Below are 23,329 nucleotides of genomic sequence, written 5' to 3'. Positions count from 1 at the left end.
TTGACCTAGGAAATTCTTTCTTTGTTCATCCTGCTCCCTTCACAGTGCCCTCCAAGGTTTAAGATGGGGTGGCAAAACTGTGGCTCAGGAGTCACGTGTGGCTCTTTCACAGATACTGTGTGGCTCTTGAAGCCCTCACCGCCACGTCGGCTGGCTTGGAGAAGGCATTTGTCTCTTTAAATTGCTTCTCTAAGCCAGGTCACCTGGCAGCTTGGATAATGCATTTATAGTTAAAATTGCTTTCTTTCCACTTCTTCCTCCCCCCCAAACTATTTGCTTTCTTTCCACCTTTCCTTCCTTGCGGCTCTCAAACATCCGGCATTCATGTCTTGCAGCTCTCAACCATCTGATGTTCATGTTTTGCAGCTCTCAAACATCTGACGTTTACTCTGTGTGGCTCTTATGTCAGGCACGTTTGGCCACCCCTGGTCTAGGATTTGAGAAGAGGGAGAAAGAGTCCTCTGTAGCTAGGCTTCCCAACCCTCCCGCCCTGGCGGGGGACTCCAGGATTTCCAGCTTCTTCCCCCGCTCCCCAAAAAAATGGAAGCGGGGGGAGGGGGGAAACTGCGCCAAGGAGCGTGGCGAGCCGCCCTATCTCAGAGCAGGCGACGCCGCTGCATGGCTGCTGCCTCTTCTCCGCTTCACCGTAGCTGCTCCTCCAAGATGGGCTCAGGCTGAGCCCATCTCGGAGGAGCAGCTAAGATGAAGCTGAGAAGAGGCGGCAGCCGCGCAGCGGCATCGCCCGCTCCGCTCCGCCTCTGAGGTGAAATCAGAGAAGGGGAGGGTGGAGGCAGGCCAGGAGCGTGGCGAGCTGCGAATCTGGGTCCTTCTAGGACCCGGACTCGCGGCTCGCCACGCTCCTGGCCTGCCTCCACCCTCCCCTTCTCTGATTTCACCTCAGAGGCGGAGCGGGCGACGCCACTGCGCTGCCGCCTTTTCTCCGCTTCACCGTAGCTGCTCCTCTGAGATGGGCTCAGGCTGAGCCCATCTCGGAGGAGCAGCTATGGTGAAGCGGAGAAGAGGCGGCAGCAGTGCAGCGGCGTCGCCCGCTCCGCCTCTGAGGTGAAATCAGAGAAGGGGAGGGTGGAGGGAAGGAAGGCATTTAAAAAGTTGTGAGGTCCCTTTAATTGTGATGGACAGAACTCCCTTTGGAGTTCAATTGTGCTTGTCACACCCTTGCTCCTAGCTCCACCCCAGTGTCTCCTGGCTCCACCCCCAAGGTCCCCAGATATTTCTGGAATTGGACTTGGCATCCCTATCTGTAGCCACCCTCCCTGCCCCAAGCATAATTTTAAAAACCTCTATCATGTTATCATCCCCCAGCTGATGTTGGCAGGAGGTTTTGGAAACACCCTCAATCTCTAGCATTTCCGATAGAGCCAGTTCTCACATTCTGCTGCCATTCATCAAGTGTAGAGAAAGCAAGTGGGGAGAAACATGTTTATGGGAATCGCTCCAATGCCTTGTGTGAGTTTGGGAAGGTGTTTACCTCCAAGTCAAATTTTAGTCATAGTTAACATTTAGCTTCAGGAATTTCAGTCAGATAGAACCACAGCTCATCTTAGTTGATGGGTTTTCGGAAAACACCGGGGTGTCCTTCCAAGTAAAAGCAAGCATCAACTTGACACTCAGAGGTCAGCCTCATTGACATCAATGGCACTTTTAGCAAATGTCTTTGGAGATTACGAATATCCAGGGCTTTTTTGTAGCAGGAACTCCTTTGCATATTAGGCCACGCACTCCTGATGTAGCCAGTCCTCCAAGAGCTTACAGGGCTCTTCTTACAGGGCTGTTATTATTGGCTTTTAAACGCCAGGAAGATTGGCTACATCAGGGGAGTGTGGCCTAATATGCAAAGGAGTTCCTGCTACAGAAAAAGCCCTGGGAATGTCAAAGGTGTCAGATGAGGCCCAGGTTCAGATCCCCACTCTGTGATGGAGAGCCAGTTTGGTGCAGTGGTTAAGTGCGTGGACTCTTATCTGGGAGAACCAGGTTTGATTCCCCGCTCTTCCACTTGCAGCTGCTGGAATGGCCTTGGGTCAGCCATAGCTCTCGTAGGAGTAGTCCTTGAAAGGGCAGCTACTGTAAGAGCTTTCTCAGCCCCACCCACCTCACAGGGTGTCTGTTGTGGGGGAAGGAGATAAAGGAGATTGTAAGCCGCTCTGAGGTTCAGAGAGAAGGGTGGGGTATAAATCTGTGGTGGTCTTCTTGATAGGTGACGTTGGGCCAGCCACACTTTTTCAGCCTAATTTGCCTCACAGGATGGGGGCTGTTAGAGTAAAATCAAGAAGGGGGTGACTAACATGCATTGCCTTGAGCTCCTTGGGATAAGAATGTACTAAAAAATACATAAAGTGGAGGAGTGTATAGGATCCCTATGCAATTTATCACCCATCAAGGTAGCCATTAGCCATTGTGACCCCAGATTTTGCAATCCAAGGCAAGCGGCATCACGCCATTGGCCCCATAGCTATCTATTGTCTAGTCTGACAGGCGGCTGCTCTCCAGGGTCTTAGACAAAGAATGCCCTGCTGTTGGAGCTCTTTTTAACCAGAACTGCGGGGATTGAACCTGGGACGTCTGGTCTGCAAAGTCTGCCTTCTACCCCCACAAGTCCCTAATAGTCAACTGCAGTTGCTTTGGAGGATTGCAAGCTGTTCAGGCTTGGAGGCAGCTGTTAGCATCGCACTGAAAAGCCACTGCTTGGGGAAAAGCAGAGAAGACGATGACTGCAGATTTATACCTCGCCCTTCTTTCTGAATCAGAGTCTTAGAGCGGCTCACAATCTCCTTTATCTTCTTCCCCTACAACAGGCACCCAGTGAGGTGGGTGGGGCTGAGAGGGTTCTCACAGCAGCTGCCCTTTCAAGGACAACCTCTGCCAGAGCTACGGTTGACCCAAGGCCATTCCAGCAGGTGCATGTGGAGGAGTAGGGAATCAAACCCAGTTCTCCCAGATAAGAATCTGCAATTTCCAATGCTTTTAAAAGTTAAGCTCAGCTGGTGACCCTGGGAAGAAGATGATATTGGATTTATATCCTGCCCTCCACTGCGAAAAGTCTCAGAGCGGCTCACAATCTCCTTTACCTTCCTCCCCCACAACAGACACCCTGCGAGGTGGGTGGGGCTGAGAGGGCTCTCACAGCAGCTGCCCTTTCAAGGACAACCTCTGCTAGAGCTATGGCTGACCCAAGGCCATTCCAGCAGGTGCATGTGGAGGAGTGGGGAATCAAACCCGGTTTTCCCAGATACGAGTCCGCGCACTTATCCACTACACCAAACTGGCTCTCTTAAAGGTACCACTGGACTCTAAAACTTAATTGTATTGCTTCAGACCAACACGGCTACCCACCTGGATCTATCTAGGGAAAAGCAAGTTATGTACAAATGACAGAGGAGACCTTGGTACGTATTGTGCATTTTTGTTTTTTCACCATCATTTTGGCTGCTTTTCATACACAGGCTCAAGAGGGACCTGCATCTCTAGGCAGTGTGGGACAATTTCAGGGTTCCGTTTTCGAGTTCTCCCAAGAGTTCCTTTAGTCCATTTAAGCTGGCACCAGTGGCCAATAGTCACATGCAGTGTTCCCTCTAAGCTGAGTTACTGTGAGCTAGCTCACAGCTTTTTTAGCCTCCGGCTCACATATTTTTGTCTTAGCTCAGGAAAAATGGCCCGAGAGCAAACAAATTTATGCAGCAGCTCGCAACTTTCATGCTAGTAGTGGCTCACAAAGTAGAATTCCTGCTCACCAGACTCCAACGCTTAGAGGGAACGTCGGTCACGTGGATGAAATGGATCCTTTGCGTTCACAGGCAGAAGTGCTCTAAGCGCCTGTGCAGAAGGAGGGGGGGGGGCCCACAACAGAATGCCCTTGGCTGCCTTATGTCCTGCTTGTGGGCCTTGCGTAGCGATCAGCCATTGAGTGACGCAGGATGTTCTACTAACTAGACCACTGATCTGATGTTCTTAGGTACATCAGTCTGCTGGATTTCCCTCCAAAATGAAACACCACCTTGGATTCAACAGCTGAAACTGGAAAATGGACCATATTAATTGCTCTTTTCTGATGTTCCTGTGCTCCAAATCCTGCCCCCTGCTGAACATATATAGGTGCCCCCTGGAAACATCACTTGGGATTGGATATATCCAGGGGTGGGATTCTAGCAGGAGCTCCGTTGCATATTAGGCCACTCGCCCCTGATGTAGCCAATCCTCCAAGAGCTTACAAGGCTCTTTTGTAAGCTCTTGGAGGATTGGCTACATCAGGGGTGTGTGGCTTAATATGCAAAGGAGCTCCTGCTAGAATTCCACCCCTGGATATATCACAGGAGTTGTTTAACTTGTCCTTCTTCCTGCTGTTGTACAACTTCCTGCTGTTTGTATAACTCCCCTTCCCAATCTTTCTCTTTATTCCTCCTTGCACGGGGAGGGGGGCGAAGTTGTAGGAACCGTATTTTCCTCACCATGGAAAACACTTGTGGTGGTGGGGTAATAATGTTAGAGCGGACAGTAGTAGAGGTGGAAAGGGGTAAAGGAGCCCTCAGTGCTCCTTCTAAGCTGAGTTAGAGTGAGCTAGCTCACAGTTTTTTAGCCTCCAACTCACACATTTTTGTCTTAGCTCAGGAAGGTCGGCCCCAGAGCAAACTCATTTATGCAGCAGCCACACTGCTCACTCACAACTTTAATGCCAGTAGCTCACAAAGTAGAATTTTTGCTCACAAGACTCCATAACTTAGAGGGAATATTGGTCCTCACTATCACATTGTTTCTCCATTCCTAATGGCAGTTTCTAAGGCTTCTTTTTATTTAAAAGGTACACTGGGGAAGAGATAAAAAGTTAAAGGTAGTCCCCTGTGCAAGCACCAAGTTGTTACCGACCCATGGGATGACATCGCATCATGACGTTTTCACAATAGACTTTACGGGGTGGTTTGCCATTGCCTTCCCCAGTCAACTACACTTACCCCCAACAAGCTGGGTACTCATTTTACCGACCTCAGAAGGATGGAAGGCTGAGTCAATTTTGAGCCAGCTACCTGAACCCAGCTTCCACTGGGATTGAACTCATGTCGTGAGCAAAGCTTGGACTGCAGTACTGCAGCTTACCCCATAAGATCAATTTGGACTCTGCAATTCAGTTGTATTACAGAGATTCTATAGCTTGCAGTCCACATTTATTTCCCCCCTCTGTCCTGCTGTTGTCCCTGTTCAAACAGTTCCCCCTCCCTAAGTACTGTAAAACCCTTTGAGACCAGCGATTGCTTGTTTTTCCCCCTGTTACAAGCACCCAAACAAATGTCTTGGTTCCATCAGTACATGGCACAGATGCCTTTATGTCCTCAGGGCACTGAAAAGCTATTGTCTGGGCACAGCTTGGATGCTGTTAACACAGAGAGCAAAAAAAGACGACTGGTCTTCAAATGTTCTGAGCGCTCTAAATTTTTTGCATTAGTAAACTGAGCAAAGGAAACAAATGCAGGTCAGAGCATCAGTAGTGAAAGCTCTGGGGACCAGGATGTTATCGCATAGACAACAGAAGGTCGAGTTGTTATAATAGCTTGCCCTTAATTTTCTGAACTTGTTTACTAGCTCTAACTCCTACTCAGTGGTTGCAGAGCCGGATTAACAATTAGGCCAAGTAGGCAGGCCTATGAGCCCCCTTGCCTTCAGGGGCCCTGGGCCAGCTTTCCTTCCCAGTTTCCCCCCTGCTTGCAGCCCTCCCAGCCTGCACACGCAGCCAGCAACTGAGCTTCTCTTTGTCCAACTTGTCTGGTGTGGCTGCTGCTGGCGTCGTTGCCAAGTTTGCCTCTCTCTGCTTCTCCTCTGCAGCTTAGTAAAAGGGGCTTTTAAGAAGGCATCTGCAGGCTGCAGCAGGGGCCATGGGTGGTGGGGCAGGAGCTCAGACTCTAATTTGTGAGGGGGGGGGAGACAAGATTTTGACTGCCTAGGGGCCTCCACAGGGGTTAATCGGGCACTGAGAGGTTGGCGATAACAAATCTTCCCAAAATAACCGGTTCAAATCAACAGCCTACATATCAGGCCTTTAGACATCCCCCCACCCCCAGCACCATGCTGATTCCCTTCTCACTTGGTGGCCGATTTGATTTTGTGAATGGCGTATGGGCTGGACTCCTTGGGTATCCAGATCTCATCTCCCTTGTGGTTCCTCTGGTCAGCTGCTCCTTCCAGGGCTGCGGTCAGCTCCGGTCCAAAGATGTTGTTGGAATTACGGTAGGTCTGAGTGAGACGGCGGAACGAGGAGTCTGAGGAGCTGTCGTCCTGGTTGTCGTCTTCTCGTTCGTCTCGGAACTTGGTTTGGTCCAGTTCTAGACTGTTGCTCAGCTCTTTCCCTTTGAAGGCCCCTTTTAAGTTAATCCAAAAGTCCGCTTTGGGGGCAAAGAGGAGGAGGAGAAACACCAGGCCCACCGAAACGCCGCACAGGAAGTAGAAACCCACCTTCTCAGGGACGCCTGTGAAGAGAAAGAAGAATAAATCTCTCATCTGCAGGAAGCCGTGTTTCCTTGTCATTCTTGTGGGGTCCAGAGGAAGCAAGGAATGGAGGTTCCAAGCACCCAAGCCAGTTCGGTGTAGTGGACTCTTATCTGGAATAACCGGGTTTGATTCCCCACTTCTCCACTTACAGCTGCTGGAATGGCCTTGGGTTAGCCTTAGCTATCGCAGGAGTTGTCCTTGAAAGGGCAGCTGCTGGGAGAGCCCTCTCAGCCCCACCCACCTCATAGGGTGTCTGCTGTGGGGGAAGAAAAGGAGTGTAAGCCGCTCTGAGACTCTGATTCAGAGAGAAAGGTGGGAAGGGATATAAATCTGCAGTCATCTTCTTCTAGTCAAGCACAGCCATGTTAAAGAGGTCTGGACTTGCTGGGCCTTTTTCATTCTTCATAATCGCACACATTGGTTATTAGATGTAGAAATCAGAACCAAAATTCATACACTCTATCATTTATAAACTTCACTGCCATTATTCAGGGCCTTTGCCAGTGGGGGAGGGGGGGCATTGCCCCACTGGGATGTGTTTTGCCCTATCTTAAAAAATTCACATGTTTTAAAATATGTGAATGATGCCACCTATTAGGAAATGGATTTGAGAACACAGATATTTCTGATTTTTTTGGGGGGGGGAGGGGAATCTATTCCAACTTGTGCTAGCTTCATCACCCAACAGTTGACAATGCCCAAAATTCCTCCCACCTGGCCATGTCCACTGATGAAGAGTCCTCCTAAGTAAAAATCCAAGATCTTCCTGGTTATTATTAAGTTATTTGTAGGGGACTTTAGCTATTATGACTTTGAGCAATGACAGAATGCTTTAAGGGGGGGGGGGGCAGGATAAGAGGTAACTTGTCCAGAGCTGGATGCCCAGGCTAGTCTGAAAATGCATGGCCTTATTAGCAATGGCCCCTGAAACGCAAAACTTCCCCAAACTTCTATGGGTTTGCTGCATGCATCCTGATTTGGCCCCACAGTGCCCTGGTGTTCTCAGCTGTGTCCTGTGCTCTTGTCCTTTTGTCTTCAAGTGGGCCCTTGGGTGTCTCTAGGTCATGAGTTTCCTTTGTATTTTGGCGCCAATGAAATCCAATGTCTTGCAGTCCTAGGACAGTGCCCTCAAAGGAAGTACCCATCAAATGTTTGCCTGTCTCTCCCCCCCACCACCACCCACTGTCCCGCCTCACCGCCCCCCACGGAAAGTGAGACATACCCCAGATATGGGCAAAAGTTTCCAGAGAACTAGTAAATATCATCAGATTCTCTTGAAGCCTGGCCAGTCTGGGTCCAGTGTACCAGCCACCTGCAGCAAACAAGGGGATAGCAGGATCTTACTGACAAGGGTTCAGGAGAGGAGAGAGAGAAGGCTAAGGCTAATCCCTCCTAAGAATCTCCCTGGTCACATAACTCAGTTTATGAAACTGACTCGGGCAAAATTGGGCATGTCTGGCAGCCCCCATTTAATTTTAACAAGGGCTTTTTTTCCCTAGCAGGAACTCTTTTGCATATTAGGTCGCCCCCCCTCCAATGCAGCCAATCCCGCTGGCTGCCAGCACATCCTAAAATAACTGTTCTAAAGCTTAGAGAACAGCATGTCTGTGGATTGTTCACCCTTCTCTTCACCCTGACCGGCTAACAGAGCATAGAATGGAACAATGGATTGGATTTTGCCTGCTCTGTTGCCCACAGCCAGGGGTGGAATTCTAGCAGGAGCTCCTTTGCATATTAGGTCACTCCCCCCCCCCGATGTAGCCAATCCTCCAAGAATTTACAAAAAAAGACCCTGGTAAGCTTTTGGAAGATTGGCTTCATCAGGGGTATGTGGATGCAAAGGAACTCCTGCTAGAATTCCACTCCTGTGGCCACAGTGATCCCTCAAGATAGCCTGACCACACTACTGTCAAGGCTCAGCTGATGTATGGAAACCCGGTGGGATTTTCAAGGCAAGAAATTTTCCCACCATAGCCTGCCTTGGTGTTGTCCTGACCCTAGTATTCCTTGGCGGTCTCCTATCCAAACATTTGCCAGGGCTGACCCTGCTTCATTTCCAAGTTTTGACAAGACTGAGCTAGCCTGGGCTATCATCCTGTCGAAACATGGTGGTCTTTTAGATCATGTAGCCCGGGGGCCAAATCAGGCCCCCAGACGGCTCCTATCAGGCCCATGAGCAACTCACTGTCGTCTGCTTCCTTCTGCATCACTGCTTGCTTTTTCAGGCTTGCTGAATCACACAGGAGCTGCAGAGCAAAGCTCCTCCGTTGGGGAGGAAGTGGGGGAAGGAGAGCTGGCTTTGCCAGGCTCTCTCAATTGCACAGCAGAGCTGCTGAGCCAAGCCTCTCTTCCTTCTGTTGATTGAGGCTCAGCAGGGCAGTGAGGTGCATTAAGCTGAGTATATGTGTTTGTCCATGTCCTTTATAAAGTTTATATCTTCCTGACCTGGCATTACATTTTATGACACACATGGCCCGGCCTGACACGGTCAAGATCCGTCCCTCATAGCAAATGAGTTTGACACCCCCGCTTTACAGGCCCAGTTCAGCTGAAATGCTGAGCTCCTGCAACATCACACTGGGAAGTTCTTCAGCATCACATTTAAAATGGGTCACGGTGGACCCGACAGCTTTAGAGGGGCAAGAGATTCCCCGGTAAGGGAAATGGGGGAATGAAAAACAGGTCGAGTGGTGTCCTAACTCTGAAGCCTTCCTGCAGCAGAAGAAGAAAGGCCAAAGGCATCTTAGGCAGGAGGAAAGCATCAGACTTTGCTAAGAGGAGTAGTTAAGATGCCAGCTATTACTTTTAGGGCACAGCTGAGAACACAGAGAGTGCTGTGCCAGCAGAAAAGGCAAACTTGGGCATGCTGGGAGTAAAAATCTGAGGCACAGAAAATCCGGATTACTTTAATAGCACCCCCTGGGAAGGGAGATCACCCTATGAAGACCTCTGGGTTTGCTGAACCAGGACACCTCATTGCAGGCAAGACAAGTCATTCCCTCTCCAGCTGTATCTTGGCCCAGCGATGGGAAAGAGAAAGGCAACGGAACAGCTACAGCCTGTTCAATAAGAACCTTCTCCCTTGCCCTATACGGCAACGAGGGGTAGGCACGTTTTCGACCACCTAATGCTAACATCACTAATAATTAAGGAAAGCACCTTTATTTACCATGTGTGTAGTCCGAGATCGAGAAGGGGTCTTCGTGAGAATCGCGGCCCACTTCCTCCAACAGTTGCCTTGGCACTGAAAGGGAAATGGGATGAGGATAATGACAAATTGAGGCCTGCAAGGGAATCAATCACTCCAGGGCTTTTTTTTGTAGCAGGAACTCCTTTGCATATTAGGCCACACACCCCTGATGTAGCCAATCCTCCAAGAGCTTACAGGGCTCTTCGTACTGGGCCTACTGTAAGCTCCAGGAGGATTGGCTACATTGGTGGTGGGGGTGGCCTAATATGCAAGGGAGTTCCTGCTACCCCCCCCCCCCCAAAACCCTGACTGCAACATTCCACTCTGATTCAGATCTCCCTCTTTGGGATACTATAATATCTTTAGGAGGGTCAGCCAGTCAGTTTCTGGGCCTTCTTCTCTTTGGATTCTTTTTTCCCTTCTAAGGATCACCCTGTCTTGGATGGCCCAGACCAGAGGTGGCCAAACTTCCTTAACCTAAGAGCCACATAGAATAAACATCAAATATCTGCCCTTCCCAGGATCCATCCCCCAATTGCAAAGTGTTTCCCAACTGGATCTGGCGACCCTACCACACCCATCCCCTGCTGGTGGCTGAAGGGGATTTGGCAACTCTAGGGTTAAAATCAATGGTTTTGCCCCAAAATGAGCACTTTTGAAATCTGTGGAGAGAAAGGATGGGGGTGGGGGGAATGATAACAGGGATATGGTGAGCAGGAAAAGGGTTGGCCTTCTCCCCCTGCCGTTTCTCAGCTCTCAGTTGCCTCATCTGAAGCTGTGTGGATTTTAAAAAGGGGGTTGGGAATCAGGATTTATGGGATAGATGTACACGGGGGGGGGGGGCTAGGCTTTTCAGCTCTGGGTTGAGAAATTCCTGGAGATTTGGGGGGGGGGGAGCTAGGGAGGGCAGGGTTTCTGAAAGCCACTGATGGCAGTGCAAGGAATCAGTGGAGTATAATTCCATAGAGTTCACCTTCCAGTGCTGCCATTTTCTCCAGGGGAACTTATCTCTGTCAACTGGAGACAGATAGCAATTTTGGGAGATTTCCAGGTCCCACCTGGAGGTTGGCAAGCCTAGATATCCCTTCCTGTGAGGTTTTTGCCCTGCCCAAGGGACAGAGACAGTGCTGGTCGCTCTGATTTCTGAAGACATGTGGATTGAGTCAAATTGGTGCTGCTGATACTTCTTTACCTGTCAGCGGCATTTGATATGGTTGACCGTGATGTGTTGACCCCACTGTATTTCAACTTGTTTGTCTGGTTTTAATATTGTGAATTTTTATGATGTCATGGAACCCTGCCCTGAGCCTGCTTGTGGGGAGGGTGGGATACAAATTGAATTAAATAAATAAATAAATTTGCTCCAGAATCCAGATCCAGAGAACTTCTGCTCAGATACTGGTTCTCTTTGCCAGTGTCTGCCCTGCCTCTGGTCTGAGTCGTGGGCCTTCCTCTTTTCTTCTGTTGCTTTCCTTTCTGTCCTACAAGAACTCCAGTCAAGCATGAACCCCAGAACGAGTTCTGTTCTTACCACATGTATAGGAGACCCTGAGCTGCTTCTTCACTCCGGGGAAGCAGGGATTGCCAAAGGTGGCTTTATCAGCAACAACAGTGCAGTTCTCCTTCCGGTGACATCTTCTGGAGACTCTCCTCAATGCATCAGGAGCCAGGCATTCTGTCAACAACACAACCAACACAGTCACTCTTCAAAAGAGTGACAGAGCTACAAGGGGGTGCTGGCATGGCCTGCTGGGTCAAAATGCCAATCTTGGATCTGTGCTCGATCATGATTTTTCAGTTTTGGCCACTGTGTGACACAGAGACCATTGGCCGGATTCCAACATGGCTTCTCTTATGTTCTTATGACTCTTGTCTTCTCATAATATGACCAAAGTATGATAGTCTCAGTCTACTCATTATAGCTTCTAGGGAAATTCCAAGCTTGATCTAGAAGAGTACAAGTAGGGAGTCACATTTTTTTAAACACTTCCCTGAGTAAAATAGTCCCTGCACCCAAGAAAATAGCACACCTTGCAAAGGAATGGGATAGACCCTCTCTCTGATGTGGAGAAGCATTCCACAATGGTGCTTCCCTGCTCTGGCAGGCTGAAGTGGCGTGGCCCATTCTACTACCTCATTCTCACCTCCCTACAGGTATGTAGACACCAAGTCTAGGTGTTCAGAAGGGAGGACAGGAAGCTTAGAACAGACCTGCTCCTCTTAATTCCATGGGAAACCACTCAAGTCCCAAAGCAAACTTGAGTTTCTCCTGGGATTGGACCCCACTCTCCCTCCTTACCTATGTCAGGGCCAGTCCCGTTCACAGTCTCACACTCTGGCTTCCCACGCAAAGGCCTCCCATAGACTGCAGAATAGATGGCTAGAACAGACTTATTCCGACACTGCAGCTTCAGCTTGTTGTCTTCGCAGGCTGTCTTGAGGCGGTGGTTAGCTAGGAAACAATAAAGCCCATAAGCTCCTTCATGCTTAGTTGGTTGCTCCTTCCAGCTGACCAGTCTGTAAACAGTAGTTTTATTAAACCCAGATTTGCACTGAGGGATGGTCAATAAAAAAGGGACACTTTTTTTTTTTCATTAATGGAGTTTTGTCACTCTAGTTTAAACAACTGAGTACACTGGGTAAAATTTCCACATCTCTAGTTACCGTTTGCATTGCAATGCTGAGCTTGGGTAGCTGAAACCAGTGTTCCATCTAAGATGAGTTAGTGTGAGCTAGCTCACGGTTTTTTAGCCTCTAGCTCACACATTGTTGTCTTAGCTCAGGAAGGACGGCCCCAGAGCACACTCATTTATGCAGTAGCCAAATCACTCGCTCACAACTTTAATGGCAGTAGCTAACAAAGTAGATTTTTTTGCTCACAAGACTCCATAGCTTAGAGGGAACATTGACTGAAACCCCAGACTTTCATCCTAAAGTCTGTATCAGGCAGCCACACTGAATGAGAGCAGACCCCTCCCTGCCCTCCCCCAAAACATTGCCAGACTCCCCACTGCTACCACCAAACTAACCGCTGATGTCTTCATTTCTGATGACCTAGTTTTTCACCAGAAGGGAAATCTTGACCAAAAATGCAATGTGGTTTCATCTGTTTAATAGATTTTTGTTTTTATTTTTTTAGAACCGAAGGGGAACATTCTCTTTGTTAAAACAACACGATGAAGCTGTAGACTGCACTGAAATAACTGAACCTTTCTTTTATGGGCATCTCCAATGATATTTATTAGGTTTTCCTTACATTGTCAAAACAACTAGGCAACCCTAAAAACAGAACCTCTGTTAACTGAGTGACAGCCCATCCGTGGTCTGAAGATGTGGGGCTAAGCCAGCCTCTGGTCTGAGCCAGCAGGGTGATTCACATTCTCTCATCTTCAATGCCTGCTCCATTATTATTATTATACACCAGGGGTGGCCATACCATGGCTCTGCAGCCACATGCAGCTTTTTCACACATATTGCGTGGCTCTCAAAGCCTCCTCCCCCCTCACCTCATCAGCCAGCTGGGAGAAGGCATTTGTCTCTTTAAATCACTTCTCCAAGTTAAGTCAGCCAGCAGCTTAGAGAATGCATTTAAAGTTAAAGTAGCTGTCTTTCCACCTCTCTCCCTCCCCCATCTATCTGCTTTCCATCCTTTCTGTCCTGCAGCTTTCAAACATCTGACGTTCATGTCTTGCAGTTCTCAATCATCTAACGTTTATTTTATGTGGCTCTTGATGTTAAGCAAGTTTGGCCACTCCTGTTATACACCCACCCCGCTCCAAAGTGTTTCCATGCTGAAAGCTAGACTTTAGGCAAGGTCTACCCGGCAGGGCTTTTTTTGTAGCAGGAACTCCTTTGCATATTAGGCCACATCTCCCTGATATAGCCAATCCTCCAATTGTGGTTGTTACAAACTTAACTTTGGCGGAAGCTGGAAACTGTACAGTCCTCAATTCCGGCAGACCAGGACTTTTTTTGTAAGCAGGAACTCCTTTGCATATTAGGTCACATCTCCCTGATATAGCCAATCCTCCAAGAGCTTACCGTAGGCACAGTAATAAGAGCTCTGTAAGCTCTTGGAAGATTGGCTACATCAGGGGTGAGTGGCCTAATATGCAAAGGGTTTCCTGCTTACAAAAAAAGTCCTGGTCTGCCGGAATTGAGGACTGCACAGTTTCCAGCTTCCACCAAAGTTAAGTTTGTAACAACCACAATTATCTAAGAAGGTCCTGTCCCTGATGATGGTGCTGATTTAAAATAGTCACCCTTGAGCAAACCAGACACAGAATTTCCCTGTTGCTTTTCATACCCGCTAGTCCAATGCTTTTTGGACAGAAGCAGTTCTTTTGCAAGTCCTCAGGTGACATGAAGCTAGGTGGTGAATGCCACAGCGTCCATTAGCAAACCAGCAGGTGAAGAATAAAATAAGAGTTCAGTGGCACTTTAAAGACGAAAAACGTTTATTTCAATGTGAGCTCTCGTGAGTCACCGCTCACTGCTCCAGCAATCCATATTGCTGCAATAAAACGGCTGACAATAGAAATCGTTCTGATGGCTAAAACAGGATTAATGATTTTTATGACCACCTAAATAAAACAACAGCATGGATGAAATCCGGTCTCTGCTCCTTTCACTCACCTGGCCTGCATTTGTACGACACAACCAAGTACTTGTGCGTCCCTGGACACGGATCAGGCCCAAAAACACGACTGTGGACAGAGAAATGACACCAGCGCTGGTCTTGGCACTCATCCATCAGTTTCTGCTGGAGAAATGCCAAAGTTAAGTCATTTGTGTCATTCCCTGTAACAACCAGTACCCAGAAGAAGGACCAAAAACCTTCAAAAGCACAAAAGCGGGGGGAGGGGGGGTGCACATCCATGGGAGTGTGATTCTTTAAAATGTCCCAGTTCACAGGTTTCTCTACACACCCTCATTTCTGTCACACCTGTTGTTTCTCTTCCCACCCTCCATCCCTGCCTTCTTGTCTCTCATCCTGGCTGAATAGGGTTGCCGAGTCAGACTCAAGAAATATCTGGGGACTTCGGGAGTGAAGCCAGGAGACTTTGGGGGTGGAGCTAGAAGCAAGGGTGTGACAAGCATGATTGAACTGTGAAGGGAGTACTGGCCATCACATTTAAAAAGACCATGCTTCTTTTAAACGCCTTCCCTCCATTTGGAATAATGGATAGGGGCACCTTCTTTTGGGGCTCAAAGAATTGGACCTCCCAGTCCAATCTTTTTGAAACTTGGGGGGCGTTACTGGATTCTATGCTGAAAATGTGGTGCCTCTACCTCAAAAAACATCCCCCCCAGAGCCCCAGATACCCATGGATCAATGTTCCATTATACCCTATGGGAATCGGTCTCCATAGGGAATAATGGAGTGCCCAGCAGACATCCCCCCCCTGCTTTCTGATTACCCTGAAGCAGGGGGAGGGTCTCCAAACTGGGGGATTCCTTGCCCCCACCCGGGGATTGGCAACCCTATGGCTGAACTCTACAGAAAGAGAACACAAGGCCTTCTTGCACCTTCTTTCCCTGGATTCAGGATCACAAAGCAGAACCAGTGGCAATTTTTCCCACCGACTGTATCCATCCAGTCATGCCAATCAATGTGCCCTTCCATCAGGGTCGGATTTTGTGGAAAGGGAAAGCCTCGTCTGCTGTGAGTACGGTGGGAAAAGATGGGTCTTTCATAAATATGTTCTTATATAGAGAGCTCAGATAGCAGGTGTTTCTCTGGAGGGCTGCAAATAGTCAAGGAGAAGGCCAAACTGGCCCACAGAATTGATCATCTACAGATGCACCTTTTGAGGCAGGATTATCACAGAGCCAGAAAATAAAACAGCAGCACCAAGCTTTGAATTGACAAAGCGGTCATGTGCATGTTTTTAGTATACCACTAGATGGAGCTGTATTCTAGTTGTATCTGCAGAAGTGATCAGCAAAAGTAAGGTGCTTGTGGGCTCTTGCTCTTTTCTATCACTAGCCAGAGCACTGTGGTTTCAGAAAGCCATTTCTTTCCCTGGCTCCCAGGTGGACCCGCTCAATTTGTAAATGTACCACCATTCCAAATGCAGCCCCAGAGCAGTTATTGTGTGTCCTGCAAGGGAATGGGATGTGACAGTCAGCTCCCCACTCCAGAGAGTTTGCAGGTAACAAAAAGTAAAGGTGTCAACTGCAGGATGAGAAATTTCTGGATATTTGGGGACAGAGCCTGGGGAAGGCAGAAGTAGAGAAGGGAAAGAAGCTCAGCAAGGATATAATAAAAGTTTGGATCAAGTAGCACCTTCAAGACAAACAAAGTTCTATTTACGGCATGAGCTTTCATGTGCATGCACACGTCCTCTGATACATAGGAATAAAAGATGACTGTTCACACTTATAGATCAGGAGTGGCCAAACTGTGGCTCAGGAATCACATGTGGCTCTTTTACAGATATTGTGTGGCTCTCAAAGGCACCACCGGCCCATCAGCTGTCTTGGAGAAGGAGTTCGCCTCTTTAAATCACTTCTCCAAGCCAAGTCAGCCAATGGCTTGGATGCATTTAAAGTTAGTTGATTTCTTTCTACCTCTCCCTCCCCATCTATTTTTCTTCCTTCCTTCTTTCCTTCCTTTCTTCCTTCCTTCTCTCAAATATCTGATGTTCATGTCTTGTGAGTCTCAGACATCTGACATTTATTCTATGTGGCTCTTACCTTTAGCAAGTTTGGCCACCCCTGTTATAGACAGAACCTGAACAGCAAATTAGCATGTATTATGATGACGCTATTTTAAGATATGCAAAGACAAAACAGGAACAAGTTAAATGTATAGGGTCAACAGCTATATGCTAATTTGCTGTTCAGCCTCTGTCTGTAAGTTCAAATCGTTTTTTTTTTCCATTTCATTTTATCTGAAGAAGTGTGCGTGCACACCAAAGCTCATACCATGAATAAAACTCTGTTGGTCTTAAAGGTGTCCCTGGACTCCAAATTTATACTGTTGCTTCAGACCAACATGGCTACCACCTGGATCCAGCAATAGGGATGCCAAGTCCAATTCAAGAAATATCTGGGGACTTTGGGGGTGGAGCCAGGAGACATGGGGTGGAGCCAGGAGCAAGGTTGTGACAAGCATAATTGAACTCCAAAGGGTACTCATTTTACCAACCTCGGAAGGATGGAAGGCTGAGTCAACCTTGTGATTAGGGTAACCAGATTTTTTTTAAACAAAAAATTGTGGTTTTTTGAGATAAATATATGAAAACAAACAGGTAAATTAATAATGTATCCAACAGGGTACCAAGAGCACCTTATGAAAGATTATTACAACTTAAAGAGAAAGCATATCCATCAAAATTACTAAGGCCTTCCACAAGAACCCCCCCCCAGATTTTTGGAAAGCAAAAAAGAGGACATATTTCTCAACTAACTATTTTAAACAAGTGATCACTGTGACAAATCTCTTTTGCAATGCCCCTTCTGTTTAAGCTGTGATAAGCTACTAACTAGGAATATTCCTAACCTTCTAACCCCAAAATAGAACATTTTCAACAGTTTAATTTTTAAAAAGAGCCCAAAGGAGGACAGAAATAAAAAAAAGAGGACATATTCTGTAAGAGGAGTACATGTGGTAACCTTAATGTGATGCTACAGGACAGAGGTTGTCAAATTTAATTAATGTAAGAGCCACATAAAATAAACGTCAGATGTTTGAGAGCCACAAGGCATGAAAGATATTTGAGAGCTACAAGGGAGGCATGGAGAGAGAGAGGGAAGGAAGGAAGAGAGAGAGGTGGAAAGAAAGCAACTTTCAATGCATTCTCCAAGCCACCAGTGGACTTGGCTTGGAGAATGCATTTAAAGAGATAAATGCTTTCTCCAAGCCAGTTGATGGGGCAGTGGGGGCTTCAAGAACCACACAATATGTGTGAAAGAGCCCCATGTGGCCCCTGAGCTGCAGTTTGGCCACTCCCTGCTACAGAATCTACCCTTTGATGCTGCTGCTTTCTCCAGGGGAAGTGATCTCTGAAGTCTGGAGATCAGTTGTAATTCTGAGAGATCTCCAGGCCCCACCTGGAGCCTGGTGACCTGGGAGGGTTTGGTGATGTGTTGCCAGCCCCAGCTTGGAAAATACCTGGAGATTTTTGGGCTAAAGCCCAAGGAGGGTGGGGTGTGGAGAGGAGAGGGACTTCCGTGGGGCATTATGCCAGAGAGTCCATCTCCCAAAGAGGCCATTTTCTCTGGGTGAACTGATCTCTGTTACCTGGAGATTACCCGGGAGATCTCCAGCCACCATCTGGAGCCACCACCTTTCTCAGTCATAGACTTGTTATGAAGATAAAACGGAGAAGGTGAGAACCATGTATGCCCCCTGAGCTTCTTGAAGAAACGACAGGATAAAAACATATCACATAAATGCTGACCCTCAAGTACTAGATTTTAAGTGCCTTTACTTGGCGAGCTGTAGCAGATATGCAATCAGTGCTCTCAGAGGTGAGCTCTCCTGAGGCTGGGCAGAGGTTTTGACTGGGCACCCGGCGCCCATAGAATGCAGAGAGGACACTGATTGAAGTCTTGTGAGGGCAAATGATGGTCAGTTGTTCCCCATCACAGGCATGGGCTGTCTGATTCTTCAAAACCTTCTGCAGGTAGCCTAGCAGGACCAAAACAAAGGAGAGGGATGTTAAATGTAAACTTGCCAAACTGCCATCAATGATCCCAAAACCAAAAGATGATGATGTTCGTTCTGATCCAGAATGGGTTTAGCAGATCTAGATTTTGCCGTTGACCTCTGCCAGTGTTCATCCTACTTCCCTTTCTGGAAGCCATTTTGGATTCCAATGGCCCTAGTTCCATCTTCAAGTGACTGTGGTGAGCTCCGGGAGGTTCTGTGGGTTCTGGAGAGTTTTGCAGTGCTTTTGCACATGGCTCAATTAAAGTTTGAAGTATTGGAAGAAGTCCCAGAACTTCCACAGCACTGTACTGGGATACTGGTATGTCTACAGTTTGTTCTGGCACAAATATGTCTTGAGGAGAACCACAAATTTCTGGCCAAATTTCTCCTGTAATGTACTTTGTTATCTTAACTGACAACACTAAATCCAGCTATATCCATATGGAAAACAAGTAGGGTGACCAGGGATTCAGAGACTTCGTGACTGACAGCTGACTTATTAAAGCGGAGAAGATCTGACCCAACTTTGGACTTATCATGAGGGGCAGGTAGTCTTCTCAGGCCTGACAGTCACAATACATTTTTGCAGGGCTGTTTTCATAGAAAAAGCCCAGTAGAAACTCATTTGCATAATAGGCCACACCCCTGTGACAGCACAATTGTTTCACACAGGGCTTTTTTTGTAGAAAAAAAGCCTAGCAGGAACTCATTTGCATATTAGACACCAAGACAGCCAGACACCAAGACAGCCAGAACAGCATTCCTGCTAAAAAAAAGCCCTGCATTTTTGAGTGATATTTAAAGTTGCTTTCTTTCCATCTCTCCCTCCCCATCTATTTTCCTTCCTTCCTTCCTGATATCCACAGGCTTTAAAAAGAAACTTGTTTTCCATTTGTGTATTTTGATTCCCCTGTAAGTGTAGTATTTTGTCTTAAAGAGGCACACACACATAATCAGGTTTAGGTCATGGTGATCAATCAGCAATCAACTTCTTAGCATAAAGCAGAGTCATCCCAACTTCCTGCATTTTTCTGTGTGGCTTTTTGCCCTCAGTTGACAAGCGTAGAGCTTTCTGGATGCCACCCCTCAATTTACAAAATTGGATACTATTAAATTGTAGATCAAACCCATTTTCACAAAGGGCTGAGGTACTCAATTCCACCGATGATAGATAGATAGATAGATAGATAGATAGATAGATAGATAGATAGATAGATAGATAGATAGATAGCCAGCCAGCCAGCCAGCCAGCCAGCCAGCCAGCCAGCCAGCCAGCCAGCCATAATTATGCCACCTAAAAGAACCAGAGGGTGCCATTATGCATAAATCACAGCCAGGTTACCTATGTGACCCACCATGTTACTGGGATATAGTTAAAAGTTAATTCACAGTGTAATTACAAGTGCCTAGAAGTAAGCCCACTGAAGATACCTCAGCAGGATTCTGAGTAGACTTGTCTAGGATTGCTCAATCTTTGTCTATGTATACACAGCATATATCATAGAGTAAGTGCAGAGTGCAGACCTCCGAGTGGCCCTGGGAGTAGACTGAGCTCTGTACCCTGGATTTATACTTAATGCAAGAAAAAAATTCCACTAAAATTAATATTTCTGTCTTCACAGATACTGGAGAATATCTATGGAAAACAACTTTAATATCGATAGAAAACATCTTGTATGTTCTAGGATTAAGTTCATGCAAGAGCAAGTCCTCAGACTGCCAGTTTCCTAACAAGATTGAATAAAAGAGAATGTCTCTCCATTCTAAATTGTGTCTCTACAAGAGCCCATTTTCAAATTAGAAGAGTGGCTTCATTTGCATGATTTGTTATGCTATTTTTAATCAGGGGCATTTGCACAGGAATTCCCCTCTTAGAGTAGTTTCTTCCTCAAAAGGGCATCAGCTAACCACCAGCTAACTTTTAAAGATCTGGTGCCCTCAGTTAAAGCAGATGATAGACGGACGAACAGACTAGATAGATAGACAGACAGACAGACAGACAGACAGTTCTGTACTTTCCTCCCTGTTCTCTTAGGATGCACTTACTTTGGTTTTGCCCATATTTCCATTTCTGTGCATGGAACAGAGAGATCCAAATCTTGGGTGTATAATTAGTGGAAGTTGTCTCCAGACATCATCCCAGGCCATAAGCCAGATATTGAAGAAGAACCTCCCTGGTTCCATTTAACCTCCCCTCACACACTCACCGGAAAACTCAGGCGCTGCCTTCAGCAGAGCAGAGAACCAAAGGAACCCCAGTACTGCCCCGGAGATCCAACACTGACTCATCCGCCAAGACCCAGGCATCGCATTGTACCCTCAAGGCCGATTTCTGCTGCTGTTGCCTGGACCACTCTCACGCCGGTCCTGCTGGCATCTCTCATCTCTTGGTGTTGCTGCTGCAGTTCAAAAGCTCCTATTGTCCATTCACAATGGGCTGTTCTTTGCATTGGCTGTCAAGCTTGTGTATGTGTTTGGGTGTTAAGCAAAAGAAATCCAATCACTCCAAACAGTGCCGGCCTCAGATGACTTCATGCTGGAAACGAAACAGAACAGAGGCACATTTTCCCTCTCATTTCTGAGATAGCCCTTTAAAGACCTACAAGGTGGAAGGAGACAGGAAAACGTTGCCCCCTTTGGAATTTGCCATCCAAAGCAGTCACTTCATGTCAGTATGTGAGAAGCCGGACCTCTAATGCCTCTCTCAGAATTTGCGGCTTTCGTGTTGATGAGGCCTACAAAAAAGGCTGATGGGATAGCCATAAATGGCAAATATTTATTTTATCACAGTTGCCTTGTGAGGTAGGTCAGACTGAGAGATATGACTGACCCAAGGTCACCCAATGAGCTTCCGTAGTGACGGCCAGAGGAATAAACATCTTTAAAAGGGGGCTAGATAGATTCATGGAGGATAAGTCTGTCAATAGTGACTTGCCATGATGACTGAGGGGAACTTCCACATTCAGAGGCACTAAACCAGTCTGAATTCCAGAGCCAGGACTCAGGAGGCAACAGCAGGGAAAGGCCTTGGCCTCTATGTCCCATTGCTGGCCCTCCAGAGGAACTGTTCAGCCATGTTGTGAGACAGGATGATGTTCTAGAGATGGACCATTGGTCTGACACAGCAGGGCTCTTCTTATATTCTTAAGATTCTGTGGCATTATAACTGCCCTCCTCAGATTCCATTCCACCTTAAGTAATGAGATTAAAGGAGGAGGCATCACCTGTTTGATTTCTGCCATTTTTCAAAGCATGAAGCCATGCTAGACCTGTGAGGCCAAGAATGCTCCCGTTTGATATAATTTATTCTCAGCCCTGGCCACAAATGTTTAGCTGATTGTACCACAGCCAAAGAGATTGCCTCATCTGCCACGGTCTGCAGAACCGATTGCTTTCGAAATCTGAGGTCAGCAAGGACGAAAAGGACAGAAATACAAGCGTTTCAGAAGAGCATCGCCCCGGCTCTTGAGGAAGAGCTCTGAAAGAGAGCCATTATGTCTGTTCTGCAACACGCACACGGGATAAACATCATCAGATTTTGTTGTTGTTTGTGCCATGCTCGAGAATGCAGCACGGTTTCTTCCACTTTGTTCACTTGCAAAATCAAGGGGACATTAGCGCTTCAAAATCAGCAGCAAAGATTCTGAGGCACTTCAAAATCAGGAGCTTCAAAATCAGGAGCAAAGATTCTGAAAAAGTATTCTTTCAAAAAAAAAATCTAAGATGTAAAAGTACTGATATGACTCAAGTCTATTATCAGCATTTGCTGTTTTATGGTGGGCCCAATCCAACCAAAGTTGAAAATGTTTGTGCTCCAGTCAGAGCATTCAGCACATGCCTCCCTTTGAAACTGAGGAGACCGAAAAGTGTTTCACTTTGGTTTGACTGTGCTTTAAGTTTTTAAACAGACCCTCTACTTCTGTGTGTGTAGAATGTGAAGTCCTGTAGACTTTATAGATTTTTAAAATGTCTTTAAAATATTCATATGCCTGCATTGCTTGAGAGCATCTCAGGACCAAACAGAATACCTGCACCGATGCCAGAGTGATCAGAAACAAAACTAATATATTCAAAACTTATATTCAAGTTAGCATATATGTCTTTTCAGATTTTCAGGAAGAAACCTCTATGGCTCCCTTCTAACAAGAAGGAAAGCAGGTATCTGAAACAGATGCTGATCCTACACAGAGTTGAATTTAGCTCATTGATAGACTTAAGTACACTAAATGTTGCATAAGATTGGACTGATAGTCCTCAGCTAAAACAAATCTCTTGCACTGCATTTATAGCTCGAACTTGTATAATTATACTGATGGTTCTTGAACTTGTTTGTTTTTTAAATGTATGTTGCAGTCATACAGAATGGGTTATGCAGTCATACACATGGGTTAAGAAGATGACTTTCATTCCATAAAGGACTGGTACCTTTCTTTTATTAAATTGTTAATTAGCTTACATTTTAGAGATGCAGACCCCTTCCGATTCTTCAAAAGAAGTATCATCCGTGATTTTTAAATGTAACTAAGAAGAAACTTAATAGATTTTTTTTATTATTTGTTTATTTGCTTCCTTGATATACTTTCCCTTTCTTCCCAGTGGGGACCCAAAATGGCTCTTCTCCTCTGTTTTATCCACAAAACAACCCTGTGAGGTAGATCAGGCTTAGTGTGGATGTTGAGCCCAAAGTCAGTAAGTTCCATATCAAGTTGACAAACTGGGCTGACATTCTAACCACTGCACCACACTGGTTCAATCCAAACTGGCTGATAGCTCACACTTCTACAGCAGTGTTAGAGGAATCTCGCTATCCTGCCATTCTTCTCTCAGGCTTTTGCTGGTCAGTAGTGGTGTTCACGCACAGCCAATCGAAAACATTCAGATGCCCAAGGCAGAACTTCTAAATGGTGCCCACTGGAAAGTGGGGGGAACCAAACCAAACAAAAAACCCTGACAATTTGCTGTCCTTGAATGGCACCCCAAATCTGCCA

At 46.8% G+C, this 23,329-nt stretch overlaps 1 protein-coding gene across 3 annotated transcripts; it reads right to left on the bottom strand.

Annotated features, from left to right (window-relative positions):
* Positions 1-6,051: 6,051 nt before the first annotated feature.
* Positions 6,052-20,872, bottom strand: LOC132579383 (protein eva-1 homolog C-like). Of its 3 annotated transcripts, XM_060249694.1 has the most exons (8): positions 20,549-20,872; positions 18,121-18,320; positions 14,318-14,441; positions 11,982-12,134; positions 11,214-11,357; positions 9,662-9,736; positions 7,715-7,804; positions 6,052-6,470 (listed from the first exon to the last, which is right to left on the bottom strand). In XM_060249694.1, the coding sequence occupies exons 1-8, from the start codon at positions 20,646-20,648 to the stop codon at positions 6,085-6,087; spliced, it is 1,272 nt and encodes a 423-aa protein (XP_060105677.1). In that variant the 5' UTR covers positions 20,649-20,872; the 3' UTR covers positions 6,052-6,084. The 3 variants fall into 3 exon arrangements, with proteins under 3 accessions (XP_060105677.1, XP_060105678.1, XP_060105679.1); XM_060249695.1 differs by lacking the exon at positions 7,715-7,804 and having other exon boundaries at positions 6,058-6,470; XM_060249696.1 differs by lacking the exon at positions 11,982-12,134 and having other exon boundaries at positions 6,058-6,470.
* Positions 20,873-23,329: the final 2,457 nt, after the last annotated feature.

The sequence above is a fragment of the Heteronotia binoei genome, chromosome 11 (genome assembly GCF_032191835.1).
Source record: "Heteronotia binoei isolate CCM8104 ecotype False Entrance Well chromosome 11, APGP_CSIRO_Hbin_v1, whole genome shotgun sequence".
Lineage (NCBI taxonomy): Eukaryota > Metazoa > Chordata > Lepidosauria > Squamata > Gekkonidae > Heteronotia > Heteronotia binoei.
The sequence above is the reverse complement of the archived record's forward strand: the minus strand, read 5'-3'. Positions and strand labels throughout refer to the sequence as shown.

Bases quoted from the DNA above. Each gene is read 5' to 3' on its own strand.
- LOC132579383 (XM_060249694.1), bottom strand. From the start codon at position 20,648: ATGCCTGGGTCTTGGCGGATGAGTCAGTGTTGGATCTCCGGGGCAGTA. The intron at 9,737-11,213 runs GTAAGAACAGAA...TTTCCCTTTCAG, and splicing joins CAGGGTCTCCTATACATGTG to TGCCAAGGCAACTGTTGGAG. The intron at 6,471-7,714 runs GTATGTCTCACT...TTCTCTTCACAG, and splicing joins AACTTTTGCCCATATCTGGG to GCGTCCCTGAGAAGGTGGGT.